The sequence below is a fragment of the Heterocephalus glaber genome, unplaced genomic scaffold (assembly GCF_053883595.1).
Source record: "Heterocephalus glaber isolate CG9 unplaced genomic scaffold, H.glaber_assembly_v1.0 deba00000122, whole genome shotgun sequence".
Lineage (NCBI taxonomy): Eukaryota > Metazoa > Chordata > Mammalia > Rodentia > Bathyergidae > Heterocephalus > Heterocephalus glaber.
In genome coordinates, this window is record NW_028258138.1 from 45104355 (window position 1) to 45123492 (window position 19138).

A 19138-nucleotide genomic window follows, 5' to 3' on the forward strand; every position below is an offset into this window, starting at 1 on the left:
TGGAGTAATTAAAGTATAAGTTCATGTAAAAATCTATACATGCAAGTTTACAGTGGCTTTATGTACAATGGGTGATTGAAAAAATGAATGAATGTTTAAATTTAAAGAAATTACAGTAAAAGATGCATTGTCATTAATGTCTCTTAAAATATCCCCTCTACTGCTTTGAACATGCTTATCCCATCCTTCTTGCCATTTTCTGGAAGTCGTCTTTCATGAGTGTCTTTGGAGGAATGATAGAAGATACAGTAAATGCTACTGCCAAGTGCCATCCATTAGAAAGGCACTTTTATGAAAACATTTCCTTGTGTTCGCATCCACCTTATTCATTAGATCTGGTACTGTGCAACATCTAGCTTTTCCCCAAAGTCAAAAGGACCATGGAATGGAAGCATTTTAAATTGATTCCAGACATCCAAACAGTCATGAGAGCACAACTGTGACACTCACAAGAGAGGACTTCTGGAACTGATTCCAGAAGTGGTAAGAATGATGGCATAAGTGTGCCCAAATGAGGAAAAATATTTTTGAGGGCAATTAATGGCAATGTGTCATTTACTGTATTTTAAAAAATTTAAACACACGTTAAGTGGCCCACATGTTCATCAGCTAGCAAATTACAGTAAAATAATTTTTACAACAAAAAGTAAGTGACTATTGGTACTTATGAATCAGTATAGATAGATCTCAGATGTCTTATGCTAAATGAAAGAAACCAAGCTCAAAAGAATACATGGTATATGGGTTCTTTATTTGATAGTTTGGAAAAGTCAAAGCTATAGGGGCAGGTTAGCAGTTGCCTAAAGATGGGAGGGGAAAGGGATCAGTTTAGAAGGTTACAAGGGATATTTGGAGGAATTGGAAATATAAGTGAAGTTGGGTATTTTCATAGTTTTAAATTAATAACATTAGTTTTTAAAATCTGATAAACATGAATAAGTTCTATTATTCAGTTATTTATTTCACTTAGCCTTATTAAACCTAAATGCATTTAAAATTATCACCATGTATTTTATCATGAAATAATATTGTTGTTAGATGCTTATATTTAATATATATATATAAAATTTTAAATATAACTTATTAAAGCTCATGTGATAAACAAGAGTGAGGGTAATTAATGTTAATTATTTAAATAACTTTATTATATTTTTCAGTTGAGAAATTCATGCAAATTTTATTTGTTTACTTCCAGTTGTGTTGCTTGATACAACTACTGTACTGGGAGAGCTAGGATGGAAAACATATCCATTAAATGGGGTAAGTTTAAATGTGTTTAAATTCTCATCCTTGTTAGGTTTTTAGGGACTTGTAATACATGAAAAATGGATTTTGGAGGCCTGGGATTTAGCTCAGTGGTTCCATGCCCTGCCTCGCAAGTGCAAGGAACCGAGTTTGATCCCCAGTACCGGGAAAAAAAAAGAAAGAAAGAAAAATGGAGTTTTGGTACTGTTTAATGCCAATTTTGGCATAAAACTTTAAAGTCTCATGAAAAAGATTAAAATATAATTAAATGACCAGTCAATGGGAATTATATGTAAATATGCCACTTTCTTCTAAATAATTAATAACTGTTTTGTTTTATACATAGTAATGTTAGAATTCCTCCCATACAAATTTTCCTCAGAAATAAATTTCTATATTTAATATCAAGACACTCTTCTATATAAATGTTACATATGGTAATCTTATGTGAATTTGTGCATAAATAAAATTTAGAGTTTCACAAGTAGATTGTACAAATATTAACAATTTGATTTTTAAGATAATGTGACCCTATTAAAACAATATTATTTTAATTTGGCAAAAAGATAATTTGTCATTAGGTTTTTGTTCACTGGAAATAGTTGCTTTTGGAGGCTTATGGGAATGTATAATTTTTATATTACAGTTTTCCAAGCAATGACATGTGACCAATGGTTGTACTTAAATTTTTATATATTTTATCTTTTCGGCATTGTTTTTATAATCTACTTCTTTTTACATCAAGCTGAAATGAAAGGGTTGTTTGTGAAGATTCTTACCTAAATATGTTTTTCTATTTAAACAGTATTCAAGAATAAAGACAGATATTTTCTTCTGTACCTGGTTTAACATTTTTTCTTAGAAATAGTATATTCTCATTTTTTTGATGTTTACATTGATTCTTGTATTATAACTTCAAATTTAAATTTGGAAATTAGAATCAGATGTTTCTGTTTTTTAAAAAATCATCTAAAATTTCTGTTTGAATTTAGTATTTTAGTATTACATCAAAAGCTATTCATTAAATGTGTATTTTTAATTAAAAATCTTATGAAGAGTTTAATCTTCCTCTCTTCAACATCTTATTTGCTTTAGATTCATTTATTTTATATTCTGTGATTTTATTATTTTTAATTTTCTTTTTTCTAATAGATCTCTAAGCTATCTGAGAAATATCCTTTTAAAATAAAATTGTGATTTTATCTTCATCCTCTCATTTCTATGAAAATTAATAAACATCAGTATTAAGTATGTTCAGTAAGTCACGTTTATCATTAAGAAATGAGTGCATCTTTAAAGTAGTATACCCTTTCAATATCTATATGTCCATATATAAGTATATATGTATATATATTCTTAGTAAACAAAACAATTTGTAAGCACTTAACCAATAGGTAGTTTGGAGGTTCTTTTTTCATTTTCTGAAAAAAAAGGAGAAAAACTGTTCCTACTGGCCTCATGTAGTCATTGCCAAAAACTATTTGTGAAAAAAAAATATTATGCCCTGCTCTCTTGATTATATTCAGCTTTATCAGACTTCATTTCACAGAAAATGGGTAGCCAGGAAATGCTGAGACTTACAGTCACAGATGAAATTGCAGCTATTGGTCTTGTTTTGATTTTTGTCTTAAATGGTATAAAATGGAAAATTTTCAACTACTTTTGATGGGTTATGGAAAGAGAGGGCAGAATTGTTTGAAGAAGTATCACTTACGCCACACTTTTCTATTTGACAGACACTGTACCTAAGCATTTCACATTTTAGTTTTGCAATGGTTCATTGAAGTATGTCTTACCTCTGTTTCTCAGGTGGAGAATCCTAGTGATAAAAGGAGTAAAGAACATACAATACCAACTGGTATTTTGTATGGATTCTCATGCTGACTTAGATAATTCTGACTCTAAGACTTGTGTTGAAGCACTTTCTACTTTTGTATTATACTTGACTAATTCAGATTTTTTCCCCTTGATAAATACATTGGTAGTCTAAAATACACATTTTGGGCAATGTATATTAAGATTGTCAAGACAAAAAAAGAAAGAGGGGAAAGAGAAGACTTCATTAAAAAAATAAATGAGAGAATAAAGAAAAACACAAAATCTCATTGAGTATTTATCACATACTAGACTTTGCTTCAAAGATTTTACTGATATTAGTCCAGTACATCAAGTATAACATTTTCATTTATAGATGTAAAAATTGAGACTCAGATACATTGAATAATTTTCACAAAGTTACAGAGCTAGGAAGTAGCCAAACATGCCCTAATCTCAAACACATGGATGGTTATTTCACAGTAAGTTGCTTTTTAATTTTTCCAAGATTCTACTCTGAAAGTTGATGACCTATGGAATTAGATTATGGAGGGGAAACTAACACATGGATTCAGACATTTAAAAAGTAAATTAAATATATAATTAAATTGAAATATTACTGATACCATGATCTACATTACTTTTAGATTATCCCCAAATACTGTGTATGAAAATTGTTAACAATAGGAATTTTTGAACATGGGAACACATAGACTTTCTTTATAATACATGTGGATGAAGCTATATAACCCAATCCTAACCCTAAATAGAAGGGAATTGAGAGAAACAGTATTTAAATTATTTCTTGCAATGAAGAGGATTTGCTATTTGTAACAACGGAATTTTACTTAATGCTATTTATAGGCTAAAGCAAGTAAGAAATTAATCACTAAAGAGAAAGAACTGTGAAAAGAAACTACTAAAATCAAAAAATGAAAATAATCTAGACATTTATATAGGTTAAATAACTTAAATACAACAATGTAGCATTTTCACATCCATTAAGTATAAGCATATGCTTTGTCTTTTCTGTTCACTGTGAGTAACTAATTACTAGCTAATCCTAAATCTTAACTGGGAAACTGAAGGACTAATTTCAGTTTTGTAAAACTCTTGGAAATGAGAGAACGATTTTGATGCTAATGAAAATAAACCAAAACGCGCACACACACACACACACACACCACACACATACACACACACTTTATGCAGTAACATTGTATAGAATAAGAAATTGAAGAATATATATACTAAATTGATTCTTATGTTCTGAAAATAAGTGTAGAATTATACGAATGTTTTAGAAATGTTAACTCTCATGTTTATTCGTTTCTTTTTGATGTTTTGTACTTATTCAGTTTAGTTTCAGCCATTGTAGAGCACTATAGATGAAAGGGTAAAATACAGTTGTAGTAACATAACCTGTAGTTAAATATACTACTTAAAATTCTTAATAGGTATTACAGATTGGGCCCCACTTTATGTCACACAACAATGAGTATATCATATTGGAGTATCATGGATTAATATTAACTCTGACTAGTAATAAGCAACTTCTCTGAACCAGAAAAATAAAAGGCTTTTTACAATATATATAGGAATTTCATAATTAAAACCGTATTTTGTTTTCTTTGAGATTCAGTCATTATGTTTGATAACTTCTTAAAATTTAATAGCTATGTGGTTTTAAAATTTTTTGATACCTTAATTAAAAAGATAAGCAGCTTTTTTGAATAGCCACATAGTGTTTATTAGGGGTAATTATACTTGAATAAAATGTGATAATTACTCTATATCATTTCATAAAACTTTTATCAGATACTGTTTAATTCATACCTGTGATTGCATATAATACTGTGCTTATTGTTGACAGAACTTGATTTTAAGCACTCCATCAGTTCATCTAAAATAATAATGTCATCATTTATTTTATATAAATAACATTTTAATGAGAAAATATTTTCTTTGCTGTTTTTCACTTTTGGTTACCATATACATGGTAGATCTGTTTTTTTAAATATTCAAAACTAATCAAGTATTCAAAATTAAATTTTATTTTTAACAGTAGATTATGTTGAAAATTAATAATATTTAAGGAAAAAAACAGTATCATATAGACCAGTGGTGGTGAATCTATGACACATGTGTCACAGCCAGCTGCTTGTTATCACTGAAAGCTCCAAAAGACACACCATCACTGATATAGACAATTCCAAGTTCTTCTGCCAACTTGAGCAGTAAACTGGGACATGCCTGTACCAGACCTCTTAATACCCAGATGGATGAGCAGAGTGAAATGAATCACAGAGAACCAATTCCCTAGGTACCCTTCTTGAGCAGGGGTCCAGGGGCTCTCTTAAATGAAAAGTTTATGCTTTTGTACCTTTGGACCTGGAACTGGTTGGGTCTTGCTGATTCCTGATATGTTTTGAAGGTATTTTTCTTCTTGTCCAGGTTCAAAGTACTTAGTGTTTTTTAATGGTGTTAATCTCTTCAACAAGCACACTTCCTTTGGCCTCAGTTTACACTCATTTCTTTTCTGGCCAAGATGTGCATTTTTCAGACTTTTTGCTCTGGTTTTTGTTCCTGATGCTTACTGTACATCTGGCTAAAAGAATCCAGCAGTGTAGCACCCATGCCACAGCCTGAATGTTGAGTTACTTTGAAATTTTCTCCACCACATCAATTAGCTCACCACCCTCAATCATAGGCTCTCTCAGTCTCCAGACATGAACAAAAAGTAGACAAGTTCTTTGTCAGAATATAACATTCCCGGTCTCTATTTCCCAATAGAATCTGCACTTCTGTCTAAAATCTCAAGAGGGAAGCCTTTACTGTGCATTCCAGAGCATTCTGCTCTGCTGAATCAATCAGAATTGTTCATAAAGGTCTGCTTACAGCATTCCTGGGTTTCTACAGCCTGTATCTCCAAACTATTCCAAAATTTTCCTGCAAGCCAATGTCAACAGCATGTGAACCACATTGTCAGTTATAATCACAGCAATGACTCCACTCTCTGGTAGAAATTATCTATATTGTTCCTACTTAATTTCTTGTTGCTGAGCCACAATACCCAATATCCACAAATTAAAGGAGTGGTTGATTTTAGCTCACAGTCTGTAGAGGTTTCAATCCATAGTCATGTGGCTCCAAGGCAGGGCAGCATGTCAGAGGAGCATGGCAAAGGAAAAACAGCTTGTGACACGGAAGCAAGAAGCAGAGATTGATCAAGGGGGAGAAAAGAATGGGCCCTGCTAGGCACATCACCAGTGACCCACCTCATTCAAACAGCCTTCACCTCCCAAGTCACAGCTATAAATTCACCAGCAAACTAATTCACTGATGAATATCACATACTCATGATCTAATCACCTCCCCCAGAGGTCCACTTTTGAGCTCATGAGGCTTTTGGGGGAAACTAGATACAAACCATAATGATCAGGTATAATCACAACAATCTGGTAGCAATTTTCTGTATTGCTTATTTCTCCCCTTTCTAGGACACAATTCTCAACATTCACAGCTCAAAGAAGGGGAAATTTATTTATGCTCATAATTTAAGAAATGTCAGCTCACAGTCAACTAGCTCCAAGGCAGAAACATAATGGCAGAGGGGATGGGCTAAAGCCCAGCTGCTCACTTCCTGGCAGGCGGGAAGTAGAACACAGGGCAAAAGTGCTAGGAGAGATATATGCTCTCAAGGTATGCCCCAGTGACCAGGTTCCACTTCCAACAGCACATCCAGATATGAATGTCAGTGGATTGACTGACAGATGAGTGTATCCACCCCAAGATCCAGTCCTCTCTCCAAGTATCTCTTAATTCAGTCAAGTTGACAGTTAAGTTTTGCTGTCATGAAATCCCCATAATTGTTGCTGAATTGAAATTGCCCTGAAGATGAGTCTGGAAATCTGTTTACCAATATTAAGGTGTTCACTGAAAGGAATTCTTTTTTAAAAGAATAAACCTAGGATACACACAGGGAAGGGATGGATAAAAGAAACATAATTCTTGAATTTGGATTTTTCCTTTTGTTTTATGTCTTACAAAAAGTTTAAAAGAACGCCATATAAATTATCAGCCTCTACCATGCGACAGCTGAGCCTATTTGAAGATGAGTAGATTAAGTCCCTAGAATTTGGACTAACAAATTGTGAAACCCATCTCTGTTTCTTGCGGTCATTCCTTTCAAGAGCTGTCCCCATGGAAGTACTTGTCAGCAGAGGACTGCTCATTGCTGCCTGGAGACCTCCTTGTAGCCACTGTGGGTAAGAAGAAAGGAGGACATGGCAGTGCAGAATAGAAGGCACCCTGTGTTCACAAAGGGTGTCACACAAGGTAGTCTCTTTCTGTGCCCTTTGTTTCTTTATATATGTTCGAGTTTCTGAACTATGTCATTTTCCTCCTTTCTGAAGAATTTCTTTTACTATTTCATGCAGGGTGGGTCTAGTGACAAATTCCATTTTCATTCATCTGTGAAAGTCTTAATTCTCCCTTACATTTAAAAGTCAATTTTTAGGTTACAGAATTTTTGGTTTTGGGTTTTTCTTTATTTCATTTTTTCTTTCTCAAAATTTTATGTATTTTATTCTATACTCTCCTTGCTTTTCTGTTTTCTGAAAAGTTGAATATGTTTTTTAAAATTTTGTCCCTCTGCAAGTTAAGCGTTTTAATGCCTCTGGTTCCTTACTAGATTTTTCATTATCTTTGATATTCTGCAGTTTGAGTATGATATGATTAGGTACAGGGTTTTTTTCTGGCATTTACCCAAGCTTTCTCATTTGGTGTTTTCTGAGCTTTCTCACTTTCCTTGTAATAATCTCATTACTATAGCTTTTATAGTCCAAACCTTCTTGAGTAAGATATTCCTCTAGTCTTACTTTCTCTGTTTTTTAGTTTTAAAAGTTTTAATTGACTAATAAAAATCTCAGTGAGATTCTTTTCTTAGCCATGTCTGCTTTTCTCATATGCTCATCAAAAATGTTTTCTGTTTTAGTATTTTTTATTCCTATAATTTCTTTTGATTCTTAGAATTTTCATTTCTATTTACATTATCCAGATGTTTTGTTATACTTCCTACTTTTAAGATAAAGCTCATAGTATATTATTCACAGATTCTTTTAAAAATATCATATAATCCTAGCATTCCTAACGTATCTGATTCTGCTTTTAATGTTTGCTCTTTTGCGAGCTTTTTTTTTTTTTTTTTTGCTATTTAATATACCTGGAAAATTTTGGTTGAAAACTGGGCAAATGTACTAGGTGTAAGGGAAGTTTAATAAACAGGCTTTTAGTAATGTAGTGGTTAGGTGTGGGGAGGGGAACATGCCAGGGCTCAGTCTTTTTTTGACCCTATGGTCCTAGAGTGACTTTCTCTAATGCTTCTTAAGGTTTCCCCTGCCTCCCTCCATGTTAGGTGGAACAGGATGGCTGGAGGAACCCGGACTTTGGTACTTACCTTTCCACAGTCTGTTAGGTCATCATAACACTGCAACAGGTTAGATTCTGGTAAAATAGTTTTTCCTGAGAAGAGATAGGACAAACAGGAGGCTTTGGAATATTTCAAAGTGTTTGTTTTCTTTGACAGATTTTTATTTGACATTTATTGTGAGGACCTGGTAAATCTCTCAGATGTAGAACTCATGAAAGAGTGGCTCTCCTGTGACTACATCCCCTGAATTTTTTAACTGTAAAAGAGTGTTCAGGCTGAGTCACCAGGAATGTATTAATTACAGTTTAAATTCCTCTCTTGACACTGATTCCTGCAGTGCTTTGTATCCGTGTGTTTCTGCTCTTAAATTGTGATTCTTCGAATTTGTCTGTATGTTTCTTCAACTTTAGGAATAGTGGTTGGCCTGTGATTTCACTTCCCTGCCTGATCTAAAAAGAGTTGTTGATATTCCAGTTCATGCACATTTTTACTTTGGGAGAAGAAAAAACGATTCTAATCTCCTCACATGGTAAACTAGACAAAATGTTACATTTTCAACAAGCATACACATATAGTTTGCTACATTTGCTTTAGTAAAATTATGATTTTACTTAATTTTCTTTAACCTTCTCTTCTCTTACATGAACTATTTGAAGTTCTTTATACTTTACTTTAGCTTTTGTCATTGTTCGTATAACCAGCTTTATTTTCATCTCTGTTCAGTCTAAAAAACTTAAGCTTTTATGCCTTTGCTTGAGATTTTTTTCATTATAAATAAATACATGTAAGAAGAGTTTAGAGATTTCCTGTGATGTTTAGAGTCCATAAATATCTATGTAAAGTAAATATTTCAGCACTATGTTACATATGAAGAAAACAATCTGAGACAGGTTTCAGAACTTGCCCAAATTTGTGCTGATATTAACGAAAGGAAGTGATATTAACACTAAGGTCATCTCAATCCCAACTTTAGGACTTTTAGCCATTACAGGTTGTAAATAACTATGGATTAATATTCAGGATTGATTGTTGGTATGGAAGGAGTAAAATAGTTTGTAAGAGAGATCATGTATAGACATTATAACGTTCAAAATACATAGATTTTGTGTAAGAAGATACATAGTTATTGAAAAGTATTGAAAGTGTTAATTGATCTTTGAAAACATAAGCATATCTCAAAGCTAAAGAATAATTATGCATATTTGCTTGGTTAGTGGCATAAGAATATTTGGTATGTGTTTAGATTGTTTCAATAGTTTTTCATTTTAGAACAAAAAAACCTATCCTTTTCTTTTATGAACCAAAGACTTATTTCTTTAGTGTGTCTCATTTAGATTTCTTTTGTGATGTATATATAGCTATGACTTTATTATCTGTTATTGATTACTAGCTAATTAAGTATAAAATATAGACAAATATAGTCCAAAATATCTCATGGAAATAGCTACACTAGAAATATTAAAGTGCTTCATACTCTAAAACCATCATCAATGTAAACTGTCTGAATAAGAAGTCTGCTGAGAAGTATCAGTTATAGTGAGTGGTACAGTACCCTTCTCCTTCAGGCATATCTTAGCAGGACAAGCCTGGACACTTGAACTAAAGACACTCGTTTCATTGGCTAACAACCTACCTATCACTTCTCACATAGGGATTTCCATTAGTAGCTAAACAAATCAGATTCCTCATTTTCTAATTTAGTATTTCTCAGTTAAAAGCCAAGAGGAGTAGAAACCAGAAAATTGTGTCATAAAGTTGCACTTAAAGGTACACAGAAAAGGGTTAGAGTAGGAGTACATGGTACACTGCTCATGTGCAAGTACCAGTTCAAGGAGAGTGGGGGAAAACTGTTAAAGAGCGGCCATTGAGTAGTAAGAAGAAAAGATAGTAATGTAGAAGAAAAGCCATGAAAAATGGGTAGTGTGGAGTATTCAGTACCTGTAAAGTTGTGTCACTCCTTAACCTCTACATTGAATTCTTAGTTATTAAAGTGAATTACCAGATTTGACCACTGTATAATATATACATGTGCTGTATCTTTATAATGTACTCAATAAGTATGTACAATTACATGTCAATTTAAACAAAAGTGTGTTATGTTTATTTAGAATGTTAGATTGTAAATCCAAATTGAAAAACTAATATTAGTGACAGGAGTAATGTTTATAATAACAAGAAGTGAAACAATTTTAAAGCCAACCAGGAAAACTGAGAGACCATAGAAGGTAGAATTTCCTTGTACACTGGAAAATGTAAATCATCCAGAGCTGCTGGGTTTCTGTTATCAGCTCATGTATGGGTAAATAACCTCCCCTGCATGCAGACAGTCTAGAGAAATCAGTGAATGAATGTGTATAGGTTATTAGGGTCCATAAAACTTTAAATATTTAATACACAGGCAACTATGATTTGTGTCACTTCTCTCTTTACTATCTTAGTGCATTCCTTCTTGTATAGCATCCTCTGCAAATAAAGTGAATCATTGCAAAAGCATGTATTGTAAAATAATGACGTTCATTCTGTATTAAAGAAGAGAAGTAATGGAAAAGTAACGACTTAGGAAATCGGATAAAAAATATTTATATCTGTGAATATATAATTACCCTCCTATTCTTTGTGCAGTATTATGGAATTCATTTTTTGGTCATTCTGCTGCTCTATATTGTACAGCGTTGATAATGTCTTCCTGTAAACATGTATTTTTTTAAAAGATACAGGTTTACTTAAGCGAAATCTCTTTAACTTATTTAATATAGTTTTCTTTATTCTCTTCGGTTTTTATACTGTTACTTACAAAGCTTTAACTTCTTGTCTCCTATTTCCAAGAATAGTTTCCAGGTTTTAAGTGAATTCTTGTATTGTAAAATCAAAGCTCAGATTGTTTTTTATCAATGTGTTATAAATTTTTTAGAATCATTAGAAATATTTAGAAACCATTTCATTTATAAATGAGTCTATATCTAAATACAAGGGCATAGAGATACCCTAAGAGATTATTATTAGAAAGCTTAATTTGATAAAACATGTTAGACTAGATATTGTAATAAATTTATGTATTTGCTCTATATTATGTTACCAGTTTATTCTTATGCTCCACAACCACCATATCCTGTTGATTCTACTTCCTGAAGCTATTTTAATTATTCTGTATAACTAGTTTCATCTACCACTCTATCATTAATTTTACTCCTCATTATTTCTTTCCCAGATTAGCATGCTACCATATCTTAATTGTTCACCTGCCTTGATTTTTTCACCAATTCATTTTCTGGTCTTTGTTACATATCCTTCAATGTGCGGCAAGAACTGATGTAAAATTAAGGTCTTGTCTGTCTATGTCCCTACTCTACTAAGCCCTACTCCCTTACCTACTGATTAACTTGTTGCTGTCTTTCTTAGTCTTCTCACATTCCCCAACCTTCAGCTACCTCCAGCTTCTACCTTTTCAAAGCTGGTAGTTTCTTCCATTGACTTACTTCCTCTTGTCTATAGATCATGCTGTTGAGTCTGGAAAGACCTCTTTTTATCTCTTATTTTAACTTTCCTATTTATCATGCTTTCTCTTCCTGGTCTTTTAAGGCACTAAAGACTATCTCCTTTTTCTGGGGTATTTATACTGCTGAAGTTTTAAATAGAAAATACCTTTTCCAGAACACCTGAAATTCAGTGCCTGTCATAGGATCTATCTCACACTATCTAAATCTCTTACCAGATTGTGACTTGTTGGAATAATGGATTGACTGCTTCATATTTATGTGAATGGGGGAGCATAATGACTACTTTATCTCAAATGCTCATTAAAAGTTGATCAAATAGCTAAATAGATACACACTCAACACCATTCTGGAAAAAAAAAACTATTGGTTAAAGGCTGTATTTTGCAACTCTCATTAGAGATATAATTATTTAGTACTAGATTTAGGGATAATCAGCTGTGAAGGAAAATAATAAATGATTATGAAAATTGAACTATCCACTTATCATTTTTCTTGAGTGCAGGTAGGAAAGTTTATATGTATGATTTAACTTTTGTATTTTAGACAGCCTACTTCATTTTCTCATTATCAATTTCCTCACCAAAATGGAAGTTTAAATGTGAAAGGGGAGGTGGTTACTTACAAAATAAAAAGACTATAAAAACTTCTAAGCTATTTAAGCAACACTAATCAAGACATAATGCACTTTCAAAGAATTAATGACCAGTTTAGAACAGTTGATGATCTGAATCACATCTGGGAAGTATTAACCTCAAAAGGTTATTAATCCTGCACCTTGTTATTAAGATGAAAATAAAAAGTAGAACATATGGATCTTTAATGGTTGATAGATAGACTGCAAATTTTAGAGAATTTATATTAACCAGTCATGCTTTCAAAAAGCATAGGTCAGTGTTAAATGTTAAATAAGTTTTTATAATCTATATTCCATGCAATTAGTATTTTGAAGTAATGTACCGTAGTAAGCAGAATAGGCTGTTAAAAATGGTTTGACTTTGTTTTATTTCATCAAAACATAACTTGTTAGCTAATAAATGTAATGCTTAACTTGGTCTCCATCTCCCCCATAATTAAGAAACAATATCTACAAAAATATTTTATTGAAATTACGTCTTTCAACTAAACACATGAAACTAGAATATATTACACTAATAAACACATACACATCTGTTTTGACTATTCATCCATTTTGAACACTGTTTTCAAGAGGTAAATTTAGTGTGTATCATTCATTTAGATAGCTCATTTAATAATGTTACTAATTTAATCAAATTGGCCACCTTAAATATAATGGTTTCTCTTGTAAGTTAGAAATAATATTTCATGATTACCAGTGAGAAATATCTCTAAGAAATTTCCATATTATAAATTTACAGTAAATAAATTTGTACATCCAACGTATTGGAATTACTTTTTTATTCCTTCTGTTGATAAATGATATACTAATTGTTTGGGTGACCATAAGCCCTGATTTGCCAGAAAGAGTTCTAGTTTACTTATCTTGACCTAGAATGATTACTAATTTGCTGTGTTCATGACTTAAAGTGTAAGGTGAATCATTGGGAGGTGGAATACACACATATTATTCTGTGCTTTGGCCCACATCTGACCCATTATTTCTTATGGTGCATTGGCCAGAACTAGCTATGTGTCAACATCATTGGGAGTCCACTGTAGAGGAAAATTCATAGAATAAATGATAGGCATTTTTATTGTACTACTGACAAATCTCAGAACTCACTTTTAATTTTATGACTCATGGGGATATTTTTGGTTCTTCAAGAAGATATCCAACTATTAACCTTTCAAGAATGCCATGTCATAAACCTCCTAGTTTATTCTCAGTTTCTTCTACAAGCTCTTCCATGATTGTTAATTCCTTAATTCTTCCCCTTGAAGGTTAAGCAGGATCATTTATTAGTATTTTTTTTTTACGGTAGTAAAAATTTTAATTTTACTATATATTTTAATTTGTAAATCACTTTTTTACCCAGTGTAGTCTTTAGTCATTCTCTGATTTTATTCCAGTTAATATGTATATATATATATTTATAATATTTCTAATTGGTATTTTTGCTATGATATCTCATCTCTTTTTTGCTTCATTTTACTCTGTCCTTCTGTCCCTTTATGTGTATTTATTATGTATATGGGTTTATTTTGTGGTACTAGGGATAGAACCCAGGGTCTTTGTACTAACTTATATCCTCAGACTTTTAAAACTATGTATTTCTCTTTTTGAGACAAAGTTTTTCTAAGTCAATACGTTGCACTGACTGGGCCCAAACTTGTGATCCTCTTGCCTACCCCCGCCCTTTATTTTTAATTTTTTTTATAGAGAATCCATCATTTTATCATTTAGGTCTTACATATACTTATTGATCTTTTAAGATATATTTTGAGATTATTTTCATCTGTATATACTTTGTGTTTCAATTATTGATTGTATTGGTTTACTTCCATTGGTTTAGATTTCTTTAGGTTGGTTCAGATCCTTGTTGCAAAATTATTTCTGCAGATTATTCTGTACCTATATTTGTTTGTTTTTGTTTCTTGTCATGTGCTGAAGAGTACAAAGAAGAAAAGTCTATTTGGGCTTATGGTTTCAGAGATTATAATCCATGGTCAGTTGGCTTGCTGCTTTGGGGCCTGCGGTAAAGCAGTACATGATGGTGGAAGTATGTGGCAGAGGAAACTGCTTCCTTTATAGCAGCCTTAAAGCAAAACAAAGAAGCCAGAAGGGACCAGGGTCTCAGTATCCCCTTCAAGATCATCCCCACAGTGACATACTTCCTCCCACTGTGTCATACCTCCTAAAGGCTCTACTGCATTCTAGTAGCAACACAGCCTGAAGACCAAGCCTTTAACACATCAGCCTTGGCAGGACATTCTCAATCTAAATCATAACATCTTCTTCCTTCATCCCCTTTCTTCAACTACCACTTATTGTATCTCACTTGAGGAGTCAGAGTCATTATGCAAATTTTCAAAGGATTCAATTATTCTCAGTATTTTTCATTCATAAACTACTTAAATAATAAGTATAACCATTGAATCTTTATGTATACATATAGCAAATTTAATTTTCAGATAATTTCAGATAATTTGAGTAGTTTTGAATACAAACCAAAATTATTATATATTTTGTTATATATCTAGGGCTATTGTGACAAATTAACTCAACCCCATTTTCTTGAAATAAGAATTTATTGTTTTATAGCTCTCGAGCGAAAAATCTGAAATTAAGATATTGTCTAGGTCAAACTTGCTCTGAAGGCTCCAGGAAAAAATTTTTCCTTGCTCTTTATGACTTTGTAGTGTTTGTCACCAATCCTCACCATACCTTAGCTTATAAAGGTATATCAGTGTACTTTCTACCTCTTTCTACACATGTCTATCTTTTTTCTGTGTGTGTATGTCTTCTTTTAGTCTTTTTATAAAGATTCCTGTCATTGGAGTTGGGATTTATTCTAAATCACTATTCTCTTATTTTAATTACATCTGGAAAAAAAATTTTTAAATAAGATAACATTTACAGATTGTAGGTGGACACAAAGTTTGTGTGACAGTATTTAATCTACTACAGGTCAGCATACCAATTTTTATAGTACAATGAAATGTACATAGGCCATTTGAGTGTGAAGTTAATAATACTTTTGCTCAGTATTGAGTAATACTCTTTCTTCAAGGTTAACACTCAATATTCTCAGCAAAGAAAACTTGGAAAGCTTAAGACAATTTTCTAAAATATTAGCTATATGCTTATTTCCTGGTATATCAATCAACTGGACTGTATCTTCTCTTTTACTGTTTTGCTATAAACAGTAGTCCCAATTTCATGGAAATAGTTTTTACTATAATCTGAAAAAAATTCTATTAAATACAACCACAGAGAAGAATTGAAACAAAGAAATTTGGGAAATTTGCAAAATTTTTTCTATTTTCAGGAAGTAATCTTAGTTCACAATTTAAGTATGACTTTCAGCATTTCTAAAAGATACAGATCTTGAAAAGTTTCAAAAATAAAGGGAACGGATAATAATTTTCCATTAATTCCTTGTGATCACAGTGTTCCCTGTTCTGAAGCTTTGGTTTATTCCATATTATGATTCATGGGAAATTAAAAGATTTATCCAAGTAGTTTCCTTCTGTGAATGAAGAGAGTATTGTTAATAATTGCCATAGGACAGTGATGATGAACCTACAGCAAGCGTGCTGAAGTGGGCTGTTTGTATCATTGAAGCTCTAAAAGCTTCATCATCACTGCCCTCAGATAATAAGTATAACCACATCATTCAGTTCTACTAGGAATTTGTTAATGTACTGATAGTTTTATTGGTAACTGGAGTAATTGTTTTTCTTAACATACCTTAGCAAAGAAAAAAATGATTACATATAACTTCTTTCAATCATAGTCATTAATATTTCACAATAACATTACAAAACAAGTTTCTAATGTACATGGATGACTGTGCCAGTTGATGTCATCTGTTTTGTAAAATTGCACAGAGAGAAGCTCTATATATACTTTATAGGAAAAGGTAAACACTACTAATTTTAAATTTAAATAATTTAATTTAAATGTAATTTAAATTTTAAAAGATAAATTAAAATTCACCATGATGAATTAAATATTATTATTGCATGTACATCTTTTTAATTCCAATTAGTTGGATTACTCCAAATTAAATGGTACTAAAATTATCAGAGTATCACTGAAAGTATTCTAAAGATAGACTGACTTTAAAAAAATGTTTTAACCAAGGTGATACCCCTTCGGGGCAAAAGTATCAAAATTTTTATTTTAAAATTCTTAGTTTCAAATAACAGAACATTCAATTATATAACATCCTCTTATTGGGTGTCATTTATAATAAAGGATATGTGGAAAGAAGGATATTTCAGGAATATGCTTTTGAATCCTCAGTTATAAGAAAAAGAATCAAAGTAGAGGAAAAAGAAAGAAGATAGTGAATATAATGAATATAGAAGTATAGGAAATCAGAAATAAACAAAGGGGGACTTTTGAGGAATAAAGAATATGACTGTGCCAATAAGCATAGAGAGGTTTGATTTTGGAAATTCTTCATTATTGATAGAATGAATGTTACTGGATTACAAACTTTACATAAAGTGATTTTACCACAAGAATAGGCTCCGGCATATGGCAGTGAAATTAAGTAAGTATCCTACTCATTTCTGTCATGTTCCTTCAAAGACTGATTTCAAAGAATTGTTTGTTATGAGAAAGAGAACAACTGATTAATGACATCTTATTTAATCCTCTTGCTGTTATGCAAAACCTATAATGTTGGTGTGAAAAACAAGTGGAAACAACTGGAATATCCATAGATTGTCTCATTTTGATTCTTTGAACCCAAATACATTAGCCTAACAGGCCACAGGTCAAAGACTAGATAAGACGTCTGACTAGACAGGAAATGAGTCTAGCTACACATGACTAGGAGTAGGAAAGAACAAATATCACTTCTCTTACAAAAAATGGAACACTTGATGAGTGAACAAAGCATACTGGGAGAGGCTAAAAATCATGGAGAAAGAGGCTTTCTGTAAGACAAGATAGTTTTTGTCAGTTTACAACATTCCCAATAACCAGGAGAAGCTCTGTATAGAGATCACAAGCTGATCCAAGTGGAATAACTGTCAGCCAAACATTTGAGTGTGCTCATGAAATAACACACATATTGGCTGTCAGAGGGGAAAATAGGTAGATTTATTTAGTTATGAGGATAGTCATCATGTAGATACACCTAAATGGAAAAATTCATTTCAAGGCTGTGTATTGTGTAATCTTATTTTTTTTTTTTGGAAACAATGCCATGAAGTATCACGTAATCATAGAAAAATAGGTCAGTGTCTTCCAGTTTGTTATACTATGGTAATCTATTACTGCCTGGATTCAGGATTGGATTGAAATGACTCTGCAAGGTGACTTTCCTAAAAAAGGAAATAGTAGATGATACTCATATTCAATTCTGTATTTTTATGAGCTAAGAAATGCTTGGACCACTAAAAAAGGACAATTATTAAGTTTATAGCTGATATGATAAAAGTAAAACCACATGACTTATAACTTAAACCCACAGTGAGGGGACAACAACCCTCTGTGTTCAGCTGGATGAGAATGGTGTCGTAGTTCTTAGGCGAAAGAGGAATGAGGGCGAAATGGTGGTGGTGGTTGTGGTGGTGGTGGCGGCGGCGGCAAGGGGTACAAATTTCCTGTTGCTGAGGAGAACAAGGAGACCCTTTGCTTCACTCTCTGGGTAAGACTCTGCAAGCATAATTATGGTCTTAAGAATTTTCAAGCCACCACTAATCCCCTTCTAGCAAGTCATAGAAACAGTGGTATTATAAACTGATTATGATTGACTTTATAAATTAATGTGCCACTTGTGCCAGACATTTATGGTATATGTAAGATTCATAATACTAAAATAAAGATACCCAAAATGTATGTTTATGTATTGTACTTAGAAATAAAGAATGGAGCCATAAAGATACCTGTGGTTTACTACAGAGGGTGTGGATAATTAAACCAATGTCACAGAAAGTACTTCTGATTTAATGTAACTGCGTATTATGTCACAAATAAGGAAGGCAATGAAAGGCAGTCAAGACATGGAAAGGACTAGAGCAGTGAGCGTGTCTCAGCATTGTCTAACATTTTTGTGGGATTCCTGTGTTGTGAAGAGTGGGCACACTTGCTATTAGATTGAGTAGGTATTTGGCAGACAGTTATTTTCTAAAAAATATGTCAGTGTTAGCTAAGTACGACAGCCATAACCTCCCTATTTAGTTCAAACAGAGAGAATTTAAAATAGGAAATTCCCCCAAAGTATTAGAAAAACTGGAATAGTGAAAAGGGAAATGGCTATGCATAAAAATCAGTAACTGCAAAAAATTACTTTCCTTACTAAGGCTGTGGGGAAGAAGGAGAAAGTGATTCCTCAGTGCTCCAGGACAGTGCTCAGTGGCCACTTCTGCTGACCCTCCGCTTTTCAGCAAGCTGAGAGTCACAGATGCACTAATGTTATAGTAACCCTGGTGGCAGAGTCTGGCTGAAACTCCTGGACTAACCTAGACCATTGGTGGAGTCCATGTCTCAGTTGCTCCTGGAACATTGCCTGAA

The 19138-nt window shown here is 32.5% G+C and overlaps 1 protein-coding gene across 1 annotated transcript in view; it reads left to right on the forward strand.

The window, feature by feature from the left end:
• The window catches only part of Epha6 (EPH receptor A6), a 916320-nt gene that overhangs the window by 63428 nt on the left and 833754 nt on the right, over positions 1–19138 (forward strand). The window contains 1 exon segment of the mRNA XM_021238833.2: positions 1196–1260. Within this exon segment, the coding sequence (XP_021094492.1) occupies positions 1196–1260 (65 nt within the window).